The sequence below is a fragment of the Schistocerca serialis genome, chromosome 5, assembly GCF_023864345.2.
Source record: "Schistocerca serialis cubense isolate TAMUIC-IGC-003099 chromosome 5, iqSchSeri2.2, whole genome shotgun sequence".
NCBI lineage: Eukaryota > Metazoa > Arthropoda > Insecta > Orthoptera > Acrididae > Schistocerca > Schistocerca serialis.
The window spans coordinates 259,162,276-259,177,973 of record NC_064642.1 but is presented as its reverse complement, the minus strand read 5'-3'; the positions used below and the strand labels follow the sequence as shown (position 1 = coordinate 259,177,973).

Sequence of the window (15,698 nt, the reverse complement as noted above, 5' to 3'; positions counted from 1 at the left end):
GCGCCGGTCGGCACGAATAATGGCGTCCACACGATTCAGCATGTCTGGAGCAGTTGCTGTTACAGGACATCCCGAGCGTGGCAGCTCATGGAGCTCCGTTTCTACATTTCCTGAGGCTGTAAGTTTCATTACTCATCGCCCATCTCTACTCCTGTCAACTGCAGCATCGCCCTACACTTCACACAAACGTTTACAGATGTTCACCACGGTTTCTTTTTTGCGCACAAGAATTCAAAAACGGCACGCTGCTTGTGACGTGAGTCGTATGTAGGCGCCATTTTGACGCTGTACTACGACTCTGCCATCTGCCAGAACGTTTCAAAATTTCATCGGCGCACAGAACAAACATCAAATGTGAAGCACTAACATGGACGTTGGTCTCTGTACATTAATGGCTTTTTTTAAAAAAAATGTGGGGCATTACTTATTGAACGACCCTCGTAGCATGCAGACAGGTTGGTTACAGGCCCTCAACTGACCTCCTTCTAACCAACAAAAGGCCATCACGGACACCAAGGCAGAACTAGCTTTCATCAGGAAACACAACAGACCTCCATCCTGCCCTCCAATGATCTCTAGCTTGACACCACTGAAGGCGCAAATGGTGGTGATTTGGGATCATTGGAATGCAGGGTACAGGGCGTCTGGCTCGGAGCTGTCCTTCAAGTAACCGATTGGTAATACTTAGATATGTCACTGTGGTGCCAGCTGCTGCTCAAATTGGTATTGCAGATGCAGTACGGTGCGTAATATCCATACCCCATGGTCTTCTGTGATCGGTAATGCCACGTGGCCGTCCATAGCCCAGTCATCTTGCTCCTGTACATTCTCGTGACCCCCGTGCCAGTAGTCACGTAATTGGCTACATTCTTGCTAAGTCTTTCTGCAGTATCCTAGAAGGAACATCTAGCTTCTCATAACCTTATCACACGATCTCATTCAAACTCATGAGGTGTTGATAATGGCGTATTTATCGTCCTAAAGGCATTCTTGACTAACACCAACTCACCACGTCCAGTCTCAAAGGTAACTAACGCTCACGACCATTACGGCATGTATTTGAAGCAGACCTGATTTGCATCCTCATATTGGCTCTACTAGCGCCACTCTTATGCGACTGTTGCGAAATTTCAATAGACATGATCTTTCAGACATGGAAACACGCCTACCAACTTCCGTTTATATTGCAGAACTCCTTCTTGAGAAGATGGACAGGTAGGTGACTAAGGCTTGAGCCCATGACCCACCAGGGAGGTGGCTGTCAGCAGAAGGCAGTCTCCAGCATTCGATGGTACGATGGCACCAAGTTGTCCGCATGTAGAATTTACACTACTGGCAATTAAAATTGCTACACCAAGAAGAAATGCAGATGATGAACGGGTATTCATTGGACAAATATATTATATTAGAACTGACATCTGATTAGATTTTCACGCAATTTGGGTGCATAGCTCCTGAGAAATCAGTACCCAGAACAACCATCTCTGGACGTAATAACGGCCTTGATACTCCTGGGCATTGAGTCAAACAGAGCTTGGATGGCGTGTACAGGTACAGCTGCCCATGCAGCGATACCACAGTTCATCAAGAGTAGTGACTGGCGTATTATTACGAGCCAGTTGCTCGGCCACCATTGACCAGACGTTTTTAATTGGTGAGAAATCTGGAGAATGTGCTGGCCAGGGCAGCCGTCGAACATTTTCTGTATCCAGAAACGTCCGTACAGGACCTGCAACATGCGGTCGTGCATTATCCTGCTGAAATGTCGGTTTTCACAGGGATCGAATGAAGGGTAGAGCCACAGGTCGTAACAAATCTGAAATGTAACGTCCACTGTTCAAAGTGCCGTCAATGCGAACAAGAGGTGACCGAGACATGTAACCAGTGGCACTCCATACCATCAGGCCGGATGATACGCCAGTATGGCGATGATGAATACACACTTCCAATGTGCGTTCACCGCGATGTCACCAAACATGGATGCGGCCATCATGATGCTGTAAACAGAACCTGGATTCATCCGAAAAAATGACGTTTTTTCATTCGTGCACCCAGGTTCATCGTTGAGTACACTATCGCAGGCGCTCCTGTCTGTGATTCAGCGTCAAGGATAACCACAGCCATGGTCTCCGAGCTGACGGTCCATGCTGCTGCAAACGTCATCGAAGTGTTCGTGCAGATGGTTGTTGTCTTGCAAACGTCCCCATCTGTTGACTCAGGGATCTAGACGTGGCTGCACGATCCGTTACAGCCATGAGGTTAAGATGCCTGTCATATCAACTGCTAGTGATACGAGGCCGTTGGGATCCAGCACGGCGTTCTGTATTACCCTCCTGAACCCACTGATTCCATATTCTGCTAACAGTCATTGGATCTCGATCAACGCGAGCAGAAATGTTGCGATACGATAAACCGCAATCGCGATAGACTACAATCCGACCTTTATCAAAGTCAGAAATGTGATTTTACGCATTTCTCCTCCTTACACGAGGCATCACAACAACATTTCACCAGGCAACGCCGGTGAACTGCTGTTTGTGTATGAGAAACTTTCCTCATGTCAGCACGTTGTAGGTGTCGCCACCGGCATCAGCCTTTTGTGAATGCTCTGAAAAGCTAATCATTTGCATATCACAGTCTCTTCCTCCTGTCGGTTAAATTTCGCGTCTGTAGCATGTCATCTTCGTGGTGTAGCAATTTTAATGGCCAGTAGTGTAACTCTGGCAGAGACATCCAGCTGTGGACAGCAATGTCAGAGTTCTGTAGCTGGCAACCTCATTGTGAATTGCAAGTGGTCGTCTTCTCATAGTTATCAGCTGACACTGATGGGTTTGTTTGGCACGCAGTATATCTGTGGATATTATTGAGCACAATCTGAGAAAGAGGACCTGGTTTGGATGGTATATATGTTAGTCAGCTGGCTTACACTTCTCCAACAGCAGCACTTTTGCAACCCCCAGAAATATTGCAGTGTGGTGCAGCCAGAAGTTGGCAGCAGGAAATGAGGATTTCATTTGCCCAGTTTTCCTATTTAGTCAACACCTTCACAAGCCCTGTCTGAGCTGTAAGATGTCACAAATTTGACTGTCAGAGGTGCTGGCTGGCGTCTTCCACTTCATCATTGTCATGGTTGAGTGTTCTTGTTTACTGAATTTGCATTGTCGCTCCATTGGACCTGATTATCAGGCTGGCTGGGGATTTTCCCTCTATAATGTTCATTCTGCTGATCAACACAGGATCAGTTCATCACCCCAGCAAAACCACAGTGCAACATATTTAAATATATAATGTCATAAGCTTTGGTGAAGTCTAAGTGCTGTTTTGCTTAAATTGCTTTAAATATAGTGTTTGTGCACTCACAGGTAGCCATCTCAGTTTATTTGTGGCTTCAGAACTCATGTTTGAAATTAGTTAATACTCTACTCTATTAAGTTGTTGTAGATTACTTTTTCCAGTCCTTTAGAAAAACAGAAAGATGTAACGGAGTGATATAATTCATCACTTTCTCTTTTTCTCTTAGAAACTAGTAATTACTTTGGATGTTTTCAACACTTCCATAGATATGTCTGATTCCAGTTGGCAATTGGATAGGTGAGTGATGGGTTCAATTATATTGTGGAGGGAGAGCTGTAAGATCAGTGGGGCGTGCCATCAATTCCTTCTTATGCAAATAAGTTATACAGAACTGCAACCAGTCACTTTTTTTGAATAATTATGTTTTATTCCATGAACCGGTTTTCGAACCTTTTCAGGTTCATCTTCAGATGGTTTCAGGAAACTACATCATTACTGGTAGCATAATGCCGGGTGCTGTCTCTATGGCAGAAAGATGGGTCACACTTTAATGTACCACCATGACTATAGCTTATCTGTCGATATTGATGTAAATTTAGTTTTTACTTACTGCGACAGTATATGCACCTTTTTTTGGTTAGTGTCCATCTGTCTGCCTCCATTTTGAATGTCCAGCCTGTACTGTTTAGTTTTTACTTACTGCGACAGTATATGCACCTTTTTTTGGTTAGTGTCCATCTGTCTGCCTCCATTTTGAATGTCCAGCCTGTACTGCCGCAGCAAGTAGAAACTAAATTTACATCCATATCAACAGATAAGCTATAGTCATGGCTATACATTAAAGTGTGACCCATCTTTCTGCCATAGAGCCAGCACCCAGCATTATGCTACCATTAATGATGTAGCTCCCTGAAACCATCTGAAGGTGAACCTGAAAAGGTTCGAAAACCGGTTCATGGAATAAAACATAATTATTCAAAAAAGTGACTGGTTGCAGTTCTGTATAACTTATTTACATTCAGTATACAGTCACGGTTCTAAAATATGCATAATGGATAAGCATAATTCCTTCTTAGTTCATGCTTTTTACATATTTACAATAAGACTGATGCAGGATTCACCTTTGTTAACGAACATCATAGAAGATGCTGGAAACAACCACTGTTGCCGTCAATGTGGTACTGTGCTGATTTATCAAGCTGTGAGACATGTGTAGCAGTTCTGTCTGAGAGAGAGCAGCAACAGTGTTATTAATATTCTGTTGTAGTTATTACAGGGTGTCAGAATTATTTCAGCACACGTGACCTATCAATTTTCCCACAGGTAAAAATCACAGGGAGTGAGAACTGGCTATCAAGGTGGCCAGTGATCGCAAAGCCTTTTGTGGTTGACCCATACTCAACAAGCACCTCATGCACTCATGACTAGGTTGTCAAGGTGAGGCGTGTTGTTGCTAAGTCTTGCTGAAAATATTCACACTTGCATTCCTCTTTAGTGAATTGACCCACATATGGATTAAACAGTTTCAGGATGTACTAATTAGTATTAACAGTTTGGCAAAAGAATAATGTTATGATGACACCAGACAATGCGCACAAAACACAATCTTGGGTTTATCTCTGAAGTACTCATGGAGATTTTCCAATTCATAATGGTGCACATTCTGTCAGCCTTCGCGTACCCTGACAGGCTGAACTAGGCCTCATCTGAGCAATAAAAAACTGAGGGTCCAAAAGTCCTGATCCCACTTCACTCAGAAACCATCAACAGAACTCAACATGTAGCTCACCTGGACATTTTAACTCATGCACAACAGCTAATTAATAAAGGTATAAGTACAGTTCCTTTTTAATAACATTTTAACGCAATGATCTATTAGTCCCCCCTTGCACCAATAAATGGTGATTAGATTTTGTCAGACTTTGTTGCAGACTTTCCTTCACATAAGCAAAGTTTTCTGCCATGTGAATTCTTTATTGGATGGTTACAGTTTTTATACACCACATAACCATTTCACGCCATTTTACTACTAAGTTTTGCATTGCAGACTTTGCTGGAGATTTTGCCAAAACAGTTCCAGTCTTGAATTTTTGCACAAATGTTTCTGCACACATCTTTCTTGGGTTGTGCTTGATGTAACACTCAACAATGAACACACACTGTACTATCATGAGCACCATTTTGTGTTGCGTTGAGGTGATCACTAAATACATATGGGTCTCTCACTCTCTCAAACATAATGATGCAGTGAAGCACTTGGGAGCAAGCATTCAGGAGTCGTGCATGTATAGGCATGTAAAAGCAACCAACTGGTGCATGGAAATCACAGTTTTCAACATTTTCTATGATGGCAGTTCTCCTGTTCATTAACAGGGGTTGAATCTGTGTCAGTCTTATAAAAATATTCCATTCCAGTTTTATTTTGTTCTCTCTGTAGTTCTTTGACAACCTCAATTGTCTCTTCCCTCCTAACATCAACGATAAACATTGTCAATTTACAGGTGTTAACCTTCTTTTCCATTGGCTGCTGATTTAGACATTTATTTATTTGTGCTAAATTTTTACCCATTCCATAAAGCAGCTGTTGAATATGTTTGCTGTTTCACTTGGCTCAGTACGGTAATATTTCATTATTCAGTACTGCTATAATGTTCTCATGTGTTTTCTTATTTTTGATTATTTCTTATTTATGGTGTTCCAAATAGTGTTTGATTTGTCTGTAGAGTTTCTGATATGCTCATGATTATGTACCATATTCATTTCAACTGTGTAATGACCTTTTGCAAAATCTTCGTATATTTTATAGTGCTGCAGGCATGGATCCATGGGTTTTTGTCACTTTCAATCTTTAATGCACCACAGTCGCCAAGGATAAAAAAAATAAAAAATTACATATATATTCCAGCCTGAACTTTCCATTGTTTAATATATGAAATTGTAATTGGTTCATTAAAAAAATAAAAGTATCATTTAGAGTACTAGCTTAAAGTCCACATTCTGATTCCTATTTACTATTTTTATGCACATTTTCCAGACCAAGAAACAGTATTTCATATTTTTTAGTATTTTTGTTGGAGTTAACATTTAGCTATATCTGCATTCTTTTTTATGTACATAACACACTTTCACCAATTGCTGTGTAAGATAGCTTGTGTTTGAAAACATATTGTCATTAGAGGAATTATTTATTTTATAGGTCCGGAATCAAGTTGAAAAGCTTGCAAATGGAATACACATTGGGACCAATTACCGCTTATATGCCATCGAAAGGGTTAGTAGTTTATTTCTATTTATAATTGTCTGATAAATGATGAAATTGTTATGAGTACTGTAAGTTTTTCATATTGATAATAAACAATATTGGCAACACATTTCAGTCCATAAAGGTTGTTCAAGCTATATTTGCACTGTACTTCATAAGTATATGTTGTACACATCCCTTTTCTTGTGGTATTTCTGTGAGTTTAGTTGTAATAATATCACAATTAGGTTATAGTACATAGTATCTGATTGTGAACCCTAGTGTTTAGTACTTCATTCTTAGCAATAATAATGGCATGGCATAATATGTTATGTCATTCTGAAAAACTATAATGTTTTCTTAGAATCTTCTTGCTACAACTGACACAATGTATCACATTACTTGGAAATTGCATAACTATTCATGGATCACTTGGTGATTGATGTATCTGACGTTGTACATAATGAGGTGTAATTGAAGTAACTAAAATTCATGGAATTAATGAGGGTCTGTGGAAGGCACATAAACAAAGCATTAAATAAGAAATTATTGCCAACTATTAACTTTTAATTACATATTATCAGAAAATTTCCGATAGTGGGTGGGTGATCTGCATGCTGATCAGATTTCAGTCCTAGGTTCTTTAGTATTGTCTGTATTTGTGATTTTCCATCTAATAAATGCGCTTCATTTACTGAAAGCTACTTTCGTTACAGACCATGTTAGCATCTGTAATGCATCAGACAATAAAAGGTGTACTCAGAGCCATTTGTTTGAAGCAATTTTCCTTCCAACTGAAAAAGTCAGATGGTTTGTTGAACCTTCTGTTCATATTTTTCCCTCACATCACCAGCCACTGGAAATGCTACAAGAATGTGAATATTGAAAGTGTTACACATAAACGTATGTTACTTGACTTACAGAAAAATGATACGTATGCATATCATATGTACTACACCCTCTCATGTGGTACATTGTAGGTAGTAGGTAACCTGCCTGTTATAAAGTGGTAGCATGTATGTGTTTGGTGATATCTATATATTGTACCCAGAAATGAGTAACATCCTATCCACACTCCTTCCCAATTCTCCTAAAGTGGTACTTCACCACTCAACCAATGTATGTGCAATATCCTACTCCATCCCTATGCCATATTCACTCCAAATCCCTTGGCACAGGGTCCATCTCCCTTGGAAAACCTAGACACAAATAAATGAACATTGTAAAAAACAGTTACAGAGGAAGAAAAAAAGGGGGAGGGGGAGAGTAAAATCAATTAAGTAGGGAAGTATAATAGGACAAGAGTATATGCTGGACACAAAGCTCCATTCTCTGGAGTTTGAGGATAATGGCATAGAATGTGAGGATCCATATAGTCTGCATGGTACAGCAGATTTCTTGTTATGCAATAATGTTTGCTCAGCAACTGAATACTGGAATTCTCGAAGGTAGACAGTTCATCTATATCGATTTGTTTCATGGTGTTCGTACTTAGGGAGTTTCTCAGTAGTTATGACTGCAAATACAGCAAGTAAAGGTCAGCTTATAAATGACGTGAATAGTTTTGTACATTTTTTCAGTCATAGGGCTGCTGTTGATGATAGTGTGTGAATCAAGTTTTACAGCAGGTGAGGCTGTAAGGTCAGAAATCTTATGGTAGGTGTGGTGGTCTGGGGTGGTATAAGGTTTTGAAAGTACGTTGCAAAAGGAGGATGATGAGAATACAAATCTTGATGGTTTGAGGAGGATATCTGGGACAGGTATTGTTGTAGCTATGAGTACAAGGGGAATCACATGTCAGCCAGTGTACTTATCTTTACTGTTTGGACAAGTTGCCCACTGTGAAAATGTTGTATATTTATTTTTTGTTTTACTAATTATGCTAATGGCCATTAAAATTGCTACACCAAGAAGAAATGCAGATGATAAACGGGTATTCATTGGACAAATATATTATACTAGAACTGACATGTGATTACATTTTCATGCAATTTGGGTGAATAGATCCTGAGAAATCAGTACCCAGAACAACCACCTCTGGCCATAATAATGGCCTTGATACACCTGTGCATTGAGTTAAACAGAGCTTGGATGGCGGGTACAGGTACAGCTGGCCATGCAGCTTCAACATGATACCATAGTTCATCAAGAGTAGTGACTGGTTTATTGTGACGAGCCAGTTGCTTGGCCACCATTGACCAGACATTTTCAGTTGGTGAGAGATCTGGAGAATGTGCTGGCCAGGGCAGCAGTTGAACATTTTCTGTATCCAGAAAGGCCCGTACAGGACCTGCAACATGCGGTCGTGCATTATCCTGCTGAAATGTAGGTTTTCGCAGGGATTGTAACACATCTGAAATGTAACGTCCACTGTTCAAAGTGCCGTCAATGTGAACAAGAGGTGACCAAGACATGTAACCAATGTCACCCAATATCATCGCGCCGGGTGATACGCTAGTATGGCGATGACGAATACACGCTTCCAATGTGCGTTCACCGCGATGTCACCAAACATGAATGCGACCATCATGATGCTGTAAACAGAACCTGGATTCATCTGAAAAAATGACGTTTTGCCATTCATGCACCCAGGTTTGCCGTTGAGTACACCATCGCAGGCGCGCCTGTCTGTGATGCAGCATCAAGGGTAACCAAAGCCATGGTCTCCGAGCTGATAGTCCATGCTGCTGCAAAGGTCGTCGAACTGTTCGTGCAGATGGTTGTTGTCTTGCAAACGTCCCCATCTGTTGACTTAGGGATCGAGACGTGGCTGCACGATCCGTTACAGCCAAGCGGATAAGATGCCTGTCATCTCGACAGCTAGTGATACGAGGCCATTGGGACCCAGCACGGAAATTCCGTATTACCCTCCTGAACCCACTGATTCCATATTCTGCTAACAGCCATTGGATCTCAACTGATGCGAGCAGCAATGTCATGATACGATAAACCGCAATCGCGATAGGCTACAATCTGACATTTATCAAAGTCGGAAACGTGATGGTATGCATTTCTCCTCCTTTCATGAGGCATCACAATAACATTTCACCAGGCAATGCCAGTCAACTGCTGATCGTGTATAAGAAATTGATTGAAAACTTCCCTCATGTCAGCACATTGTAGGTGTCACCACCGGTGCCAACCTTGTGTGAATGCTCTGAAAAGCTAATCATTTGCATATCACAACATCTTCTTCCTCTTGGTTAAATTTTGCGTCTGTAGCACATCATCTTCATGGTGTAGCAATTTTAATGGCCAGTAGTGTACTTCAAGTACAGCTTACATGACAAATCTTTGCTTGCAGTTACTGACTATAACAGAAATAATTAAGTGGTTTAAAAAAAATATCATGACACTGTACAAGCTTTTTGTTTCAATTGCTGTCATGGCTGTACATAAAACATTTTACCTGAAGATTTAAAATAAGAATGTTGTGGTTGATGCAATGTTCTTGTACACTGTAATTCATTTACAGTACTACAAGTGATCACTTTGTGTTAAGAAAAAAAAAAAAAAGAGTTAAGGCGATACGGAATCGGATTTTGGGTTAAAAAATCGAATTTTTTTTTATTGGCGTATTATATTCTGCCATGTTTCCTCTTTAAAATGACGTATCATACATAGCTCTACTACAATTATAACTATTTTATTTTTATATATTTGTGAGATCGGGTATTGCGCTTTAGTTATACACGTCTCTCGTGGCTGACCATGAACTTTTTGGCAGTACCTTTAAAGTGACATGAATTCAAATATCCCGGTTTCCAGCGACTATTTATACACTAGTTGCCCGAAAATGTTTCTGTCTGGTTTCCTCAAGTTACTCTTTGACTTTGTGACGGGACTGTTTTGTAAACAGTGTGATATAAGAAAGTAGTTGTTGTTGAGTTATTTCGTATTTAGTGCTTCATTTTTCGCAGTGAAAATGCCTAGAGCTAAAGCAAAAGTATTTAAAAAGCGTGTGAACTGGCAAAAGAAAAGAAATAATGAATCATTAGCAAAGCAAAGCAGTTCATCATCATCACTGTTGGAAAATGTGAATCCACTTATTACTGATTTGCCGAACGAACTTACACCAAATGAAAACAGTGCTTCTCATAAAAAACTAAGAGATTTGGAAGAGAAATATAATTTACTTGATAGAGGGAATGAAGTTTTTGAACTCATTGATACGAATATATTGTGTGAAGCTCTTGAAAACAGTTTGTGCTGCAAAAAATGTCATGGAAACGTTTCTCTGAAAGTAGAATCCCATGTTGGCCTGGCTGCCCAGTTTAATTTAATATGCAGTGTTTGTAAATACAGCTGTAAGTTTCCAAGTTCGGTTTCAGTAACTGTAAATAATGGATACAAGAAAACTGAACTTTATAGTGTAAATATTAGGTTAGTTTATGGATTGCGAGCAATTGGTAAGGGCAAAGCAGCTGGTGATATGCTATGTGGTGTTCTAAATCTTCCAAGTGCACCTTCAAAGTTTGAAGCTTACAATTATGTACTAGGATCTGCAGTTGAAGATGTAGCACAGAAGTCAATGCAGGTTGCTGTGGAAGAAGCAGTGGAAGAAAATGACGGCAGTCGTGACCTCACAGTGGCGTTTGATGGCACGTGGCAGAAAAGGGGCCACACCTCCAACAATGGTGTTGTAACAGCAACTAGTGTTGATACTGGCAAGGTTATTGATGTTGCAATAATGTCTAAATACTGTAGGTGCACAGGCAGGCTGAAAAATGAACACAGTGATGACTGTATTGCTAATTATTATGGTAGTAGTGGTGGCATGGAGGTTGCTGGGGTGAAGAAAATTTTTCATCGCTCTTCACAGTGGTATAATGTTCGCTATGTCAAATATCTGGGAGATGGTGACTCTAAAGCATTCAAAGAAGTTTTGGAAAGCAAACCATATGGGAACAGTGTAAATATAAGCAAACTTGAATGTATAGGACATGTGCAGAAGAGAATGGGTGCCAGGCTGAGAAGGTTAAAATCAGTTATGAAAGGGAAAAAACTAGATGATGGGAAAACCTTGGATGGCAGAGGAAGATTGACTGATTCCATAAGAGACCACATTCAGAACTGCTATGGCCTTGCAATCAGGCAAAATACAGGCAATCTTGAAGAAATGAGGAGAGCTATATGGGCTTTATATTTCCACACCGCATCCACGGATGAGCATCCACAACATGGTTTGTGCCCCAAAGGTGAAAACAGCTGGTGTAAATACAATAGGGGACTAACAACAGGAGAGAAATACATTCACCACCACAGTCTACCATCAGCCATCATGGCAGAAATAAAGCCCATTTTCAGAGATCTGGCTGACAGAAGTCTTCTGATGAAATGTCTTCACGGAAAAACGCAGAACCCCAACGAGTGCTTGAATAGTGTGATATGGCATCGTCTCCCAAAAACAGTGTTTGTCGGAATTAATACACTACATTTTGGTGTGTATGATGCTGTGGCAACCTCAATCTTGGAAATATAACTAAATGCAAGGTCCTTCAAAAGTTGGGTATGTGTGTTGGTTCCCGTACGGTACGTGCTATGTTCTTTTTAGATCAGCACAGACTAAGGCATGCTGATAATATAATCAAGACATTAGTGAAAAAAGCAAGACAGGTGCAGAGGGGTGCCAAAAGAAGACTTGAAGATGATTATGAAGACTGTGAAGGGGGTATTAGCTACGGATCAGGAATGTTTTAATCTTCTTTCTCCGTTTCCCGTAAGTTTACTTTTTACTTCATCTAGGAACATTATCTCAGGTACTGGTCAACCTAGAAGTCTGAAATTTTTATGACGTAGTGACATAGGTCCCTATTACATACTGAAACAACGATTTTTTAATTACTTGATTTACAAAAGACTTAGGGGTGATAGTCTAGTAAAAAGCGATGGAAAAAATTTACTTAAAAATAAATGTACAATATCTCTGTAAGAAAATACTTTGACAATAAACTGTTGTTTCAGTATTGTTGTAACATATGAATGCACATACAGTAAAATTTTTACCTCTCTGTCTCCAGTAGTTTGTGAGAAAATGTTCCCTATAGTAGGCATATATTAACATTGCGGGGATAGGTGATTCCGTATCCCCTTAAATGCTAGCGAGACTATATATAGAAAATTTTGGAAGTTTTAAAAAGTTTTATAGAAAGTTTTCAAAATTTTTATAATTATTCATTTGGTTATACCTGGGAAGGATCATCTGATTTTAAGGTCTGACATGGAAAAGTTGGTGAGGAAGGTGGGATGATGTATGAAAGGGGGAACGGACAGGAGGATAAAAACATAAAAATTCTAAGCAGCACCACAAGAGATTTATTTCTGGGGCGAGGTCAGTGGAGTAGTAGGGAAAGAGGAAAGCCCTGGACAGCATGCTGGTATGTGTATTGAGGTACATCACATTGCAGTGCATTATTTACAACAAATACCTAGGTTGTGGGGAAGGGAAACTGATGAGGTCATAGTGGAGATACTTATGCTTGTTGGTGTGTTTGATACAGACTGAAGTTTGTATGTAAGGTTCTATGAAATAGAAGTTGATATCCAGGAAGAAATCTTAGGATTTGGATAAGGACTAGACAAGTTTCAGTTTGGGAACAGAGTTAAGTTGTTGAAGGGAGTAGGAGCAGTGGTTCTTCAGCATCTACTCAGAGCACAAAAATTTTACTGACAAATGTCAAGTTTCAGGGTCCAGTGGTAAAGCACATACATGGAGACTGAGAGGTCATGGAATCTAATCCAGTCTACCTTTAACGTTTCGGTGATGTGAAGATTCACAAGAAATGACATGTGGTTTGCATTCCATATTGAACTCTAGGTTCTATTTGTGCTGTGGAATTATGGGGTAGACTATTGAAAGACTTACATGAGGCCAATGACATACATTAAAAAAAATGATGACTCTACAACAAATTGGGGAACAGAGCTTCTGGAATTTAAGGTATGGCTCTTCTGTGGAATTAAGCAAAACGATTGTCATGTTATGAGATGATCTCAATTCTCATTGCCAGACTCATTGAATTTATCTGTCATGGATGCAAGGTCATTGTTGTTAAACTCAATGTTAAAATGTAGTCTCAACCTCCTTTCACAATGCAAAAGTGTTGATGTGTTCCAAAGTAGCAAACCTTCATCATGAGTAATTCCAATGAGGAAGGTCTGCTCCTTTGAAATTCACTTCTAACGATTTTACGTTGTGAGAGGTGGGCCTACATTTTAACATTGCTACAGCTATTGTTTGTTCACAGAAGTGGCGCATGACAGATGAAGTAGTTATCGGTAAGGGTGAAATTAGTTGATATGATAGTGAATGAGTTTTGTTTTTGCAACCTATCAGGTGGATTTTACAAGAAATAGTACTTGAAAGCAGAGAAATCATATATATGTTGGATGCTTGTGTGGAGAAAGGTTTCATAAGAGGAAGTTTAAAGGTGGACTATAGTGATGGGAATGATTTGAAATGCTCCAGGAAGTGATTGATATACTGCAATTTACAAATTGAAGGGAGGTTCCTTTTGATAATTTTGAGACGCTGGTCTGCTAGAGATTAGATAATCTGCATTTAGCTTTGAGCTCTGTTAACAGTGAGATGGATAGAATGGATATCAGTTCATTTTAGGTAACAGGTAGGGTGTACAAGGAGTTAAATTGCTGCAGCTGAAATACCTTTTGAGGGGTTAATGTTTTCAGCATATTCTGAAGCCCAGTTTAGATGGTGTAAATGTTGCCTTTGTATAACTTTTCTGTCTTTCTTACCATCTAATTGTCCCTCAGTTCATGCAGTATCATGTATTCATTACCAAACAAAGTGACTGTTTGCAGGTTGAAACTTTTAATGGGGAACCAGTGCAACTAGTCCGCCTGCGTAATCCCTTGGGTCCTGGTGGGGAGTATGTGGGTGCATGGGCCAGGGATTCACCAGAATGGGATGAGGTACCACCCAGTGAGAAAGAGCGTCTCAATGTGCGGCACATGGGAGAAGGTGAATTCTGGTAAGTATCATCATACAGAAATCCTGGAAAGTAATGAGAGAAATAAGTATGAAGTACAGAATGTGATATGAATTAAATGTGAAGAACATGTGTAAAGCAGATGATAGAGTTATCTTATGCTTCGTAGGTATTTGATGCACTTTGACAACTAGTTCAATGCTTTTTATAAGTAAAGGAAAAACCAGAAAAAACCAATACTTTATGTAAGATGGTTGCCTGTCAAACTTGATTAAGTACAGTGAAGTATACAGCATATGACATGGTATGATCATATATTTCCAGACAAGAAAGTGTATCATAAGTTTGCACTGAAAAAATTTGAAATGTTGGTTTGTTATATATCACATAACATTAGTATGGGATTTGATAACTCTAATCAGTAATACACAACAGTATTATGAAAAGAATGGATTGCTACTCACCATATAGCGGAAATGTTGAGTCACAGACAATCCCAACAAAACGACAGTTACACAACTAAGCTTTGGTCCAAAAAGCCTTCTCCTGGATTAGATAGAACACACACACACACACACACACACACACACACACACATATATTCATACAAATGCAACTCTCACATACATGACCACTGTCTCTGGCTGACAAAGCCAGACTGCGAGCAACTCTACATAATGGGGGCAGTAAGTGCTGCTTGTGAGAGCATACAGGGACAAGATGGATAGAGAGTAGGGCAGCTAGGTGTAGTTGGGAGGTTAGACGGAGGGCAGGAGGATGGGGGGGGGGGGGGGGGGGGGAGCACAAAAGGAGAAAAGGACAAAGACTGTGGGTGTGTTGGTGGAGTAGAAGGTTGTGTAGCACTGGAATGGGAACAGGGAAGAGGCTAGATGGGCAAGGACAATGACAAACAAAGGTTGAGGCCAGGAGAGTTACAGGAATGTAGGATATGTTACAGGGACAGTTACCACCTACGCAGTTCAGAAAAGCTGGTGTTGGTAGGAAGGATCCAGATAACACAGGCTATGAAACAGTAATCAAAATTAAGAACATCACGTCGGGCAGTGTGCTCAGCAACTGGGTGGTCCAGCTGTTTCTTGACCACAGTTGGTCAGTGACCATTCATGCGGACAGATAGCCTGTTGGTTGTCATGCCCATGTAGAACAGAGCACAGGTTAACTTGATCACATGACTGGTTTCACAGGTAGCCCTG

General features: G+C 40.2%; 1 protein-coding gene across 1 annotated transcript in view; it reads left to right on the top strand.

The window, feature by feature from the left end:
- The window catches only part of LOC126481052 (calpain-C), a 453,845-nt gene that overhangs the window by 396,706 nt on the left and 41,441 nt on the right, over nucleotides 1–15,698 (top strand). The window contains exons 6-7 of the mRNA XM_050104532.1: nucleotides 6,491–6,565; nucleotides 14,357–14,526. Coding sequence (XP_049960489.1) covers nucleotides 6,491–6,565; nucleotides 14,357–14,526 — 245 coding nt within the window. The remainder of the gene's footprint in view (nucleotides 1–6,490; nucleotides 6,566–14,356; nucleotides 14,527–15,698) is intronic.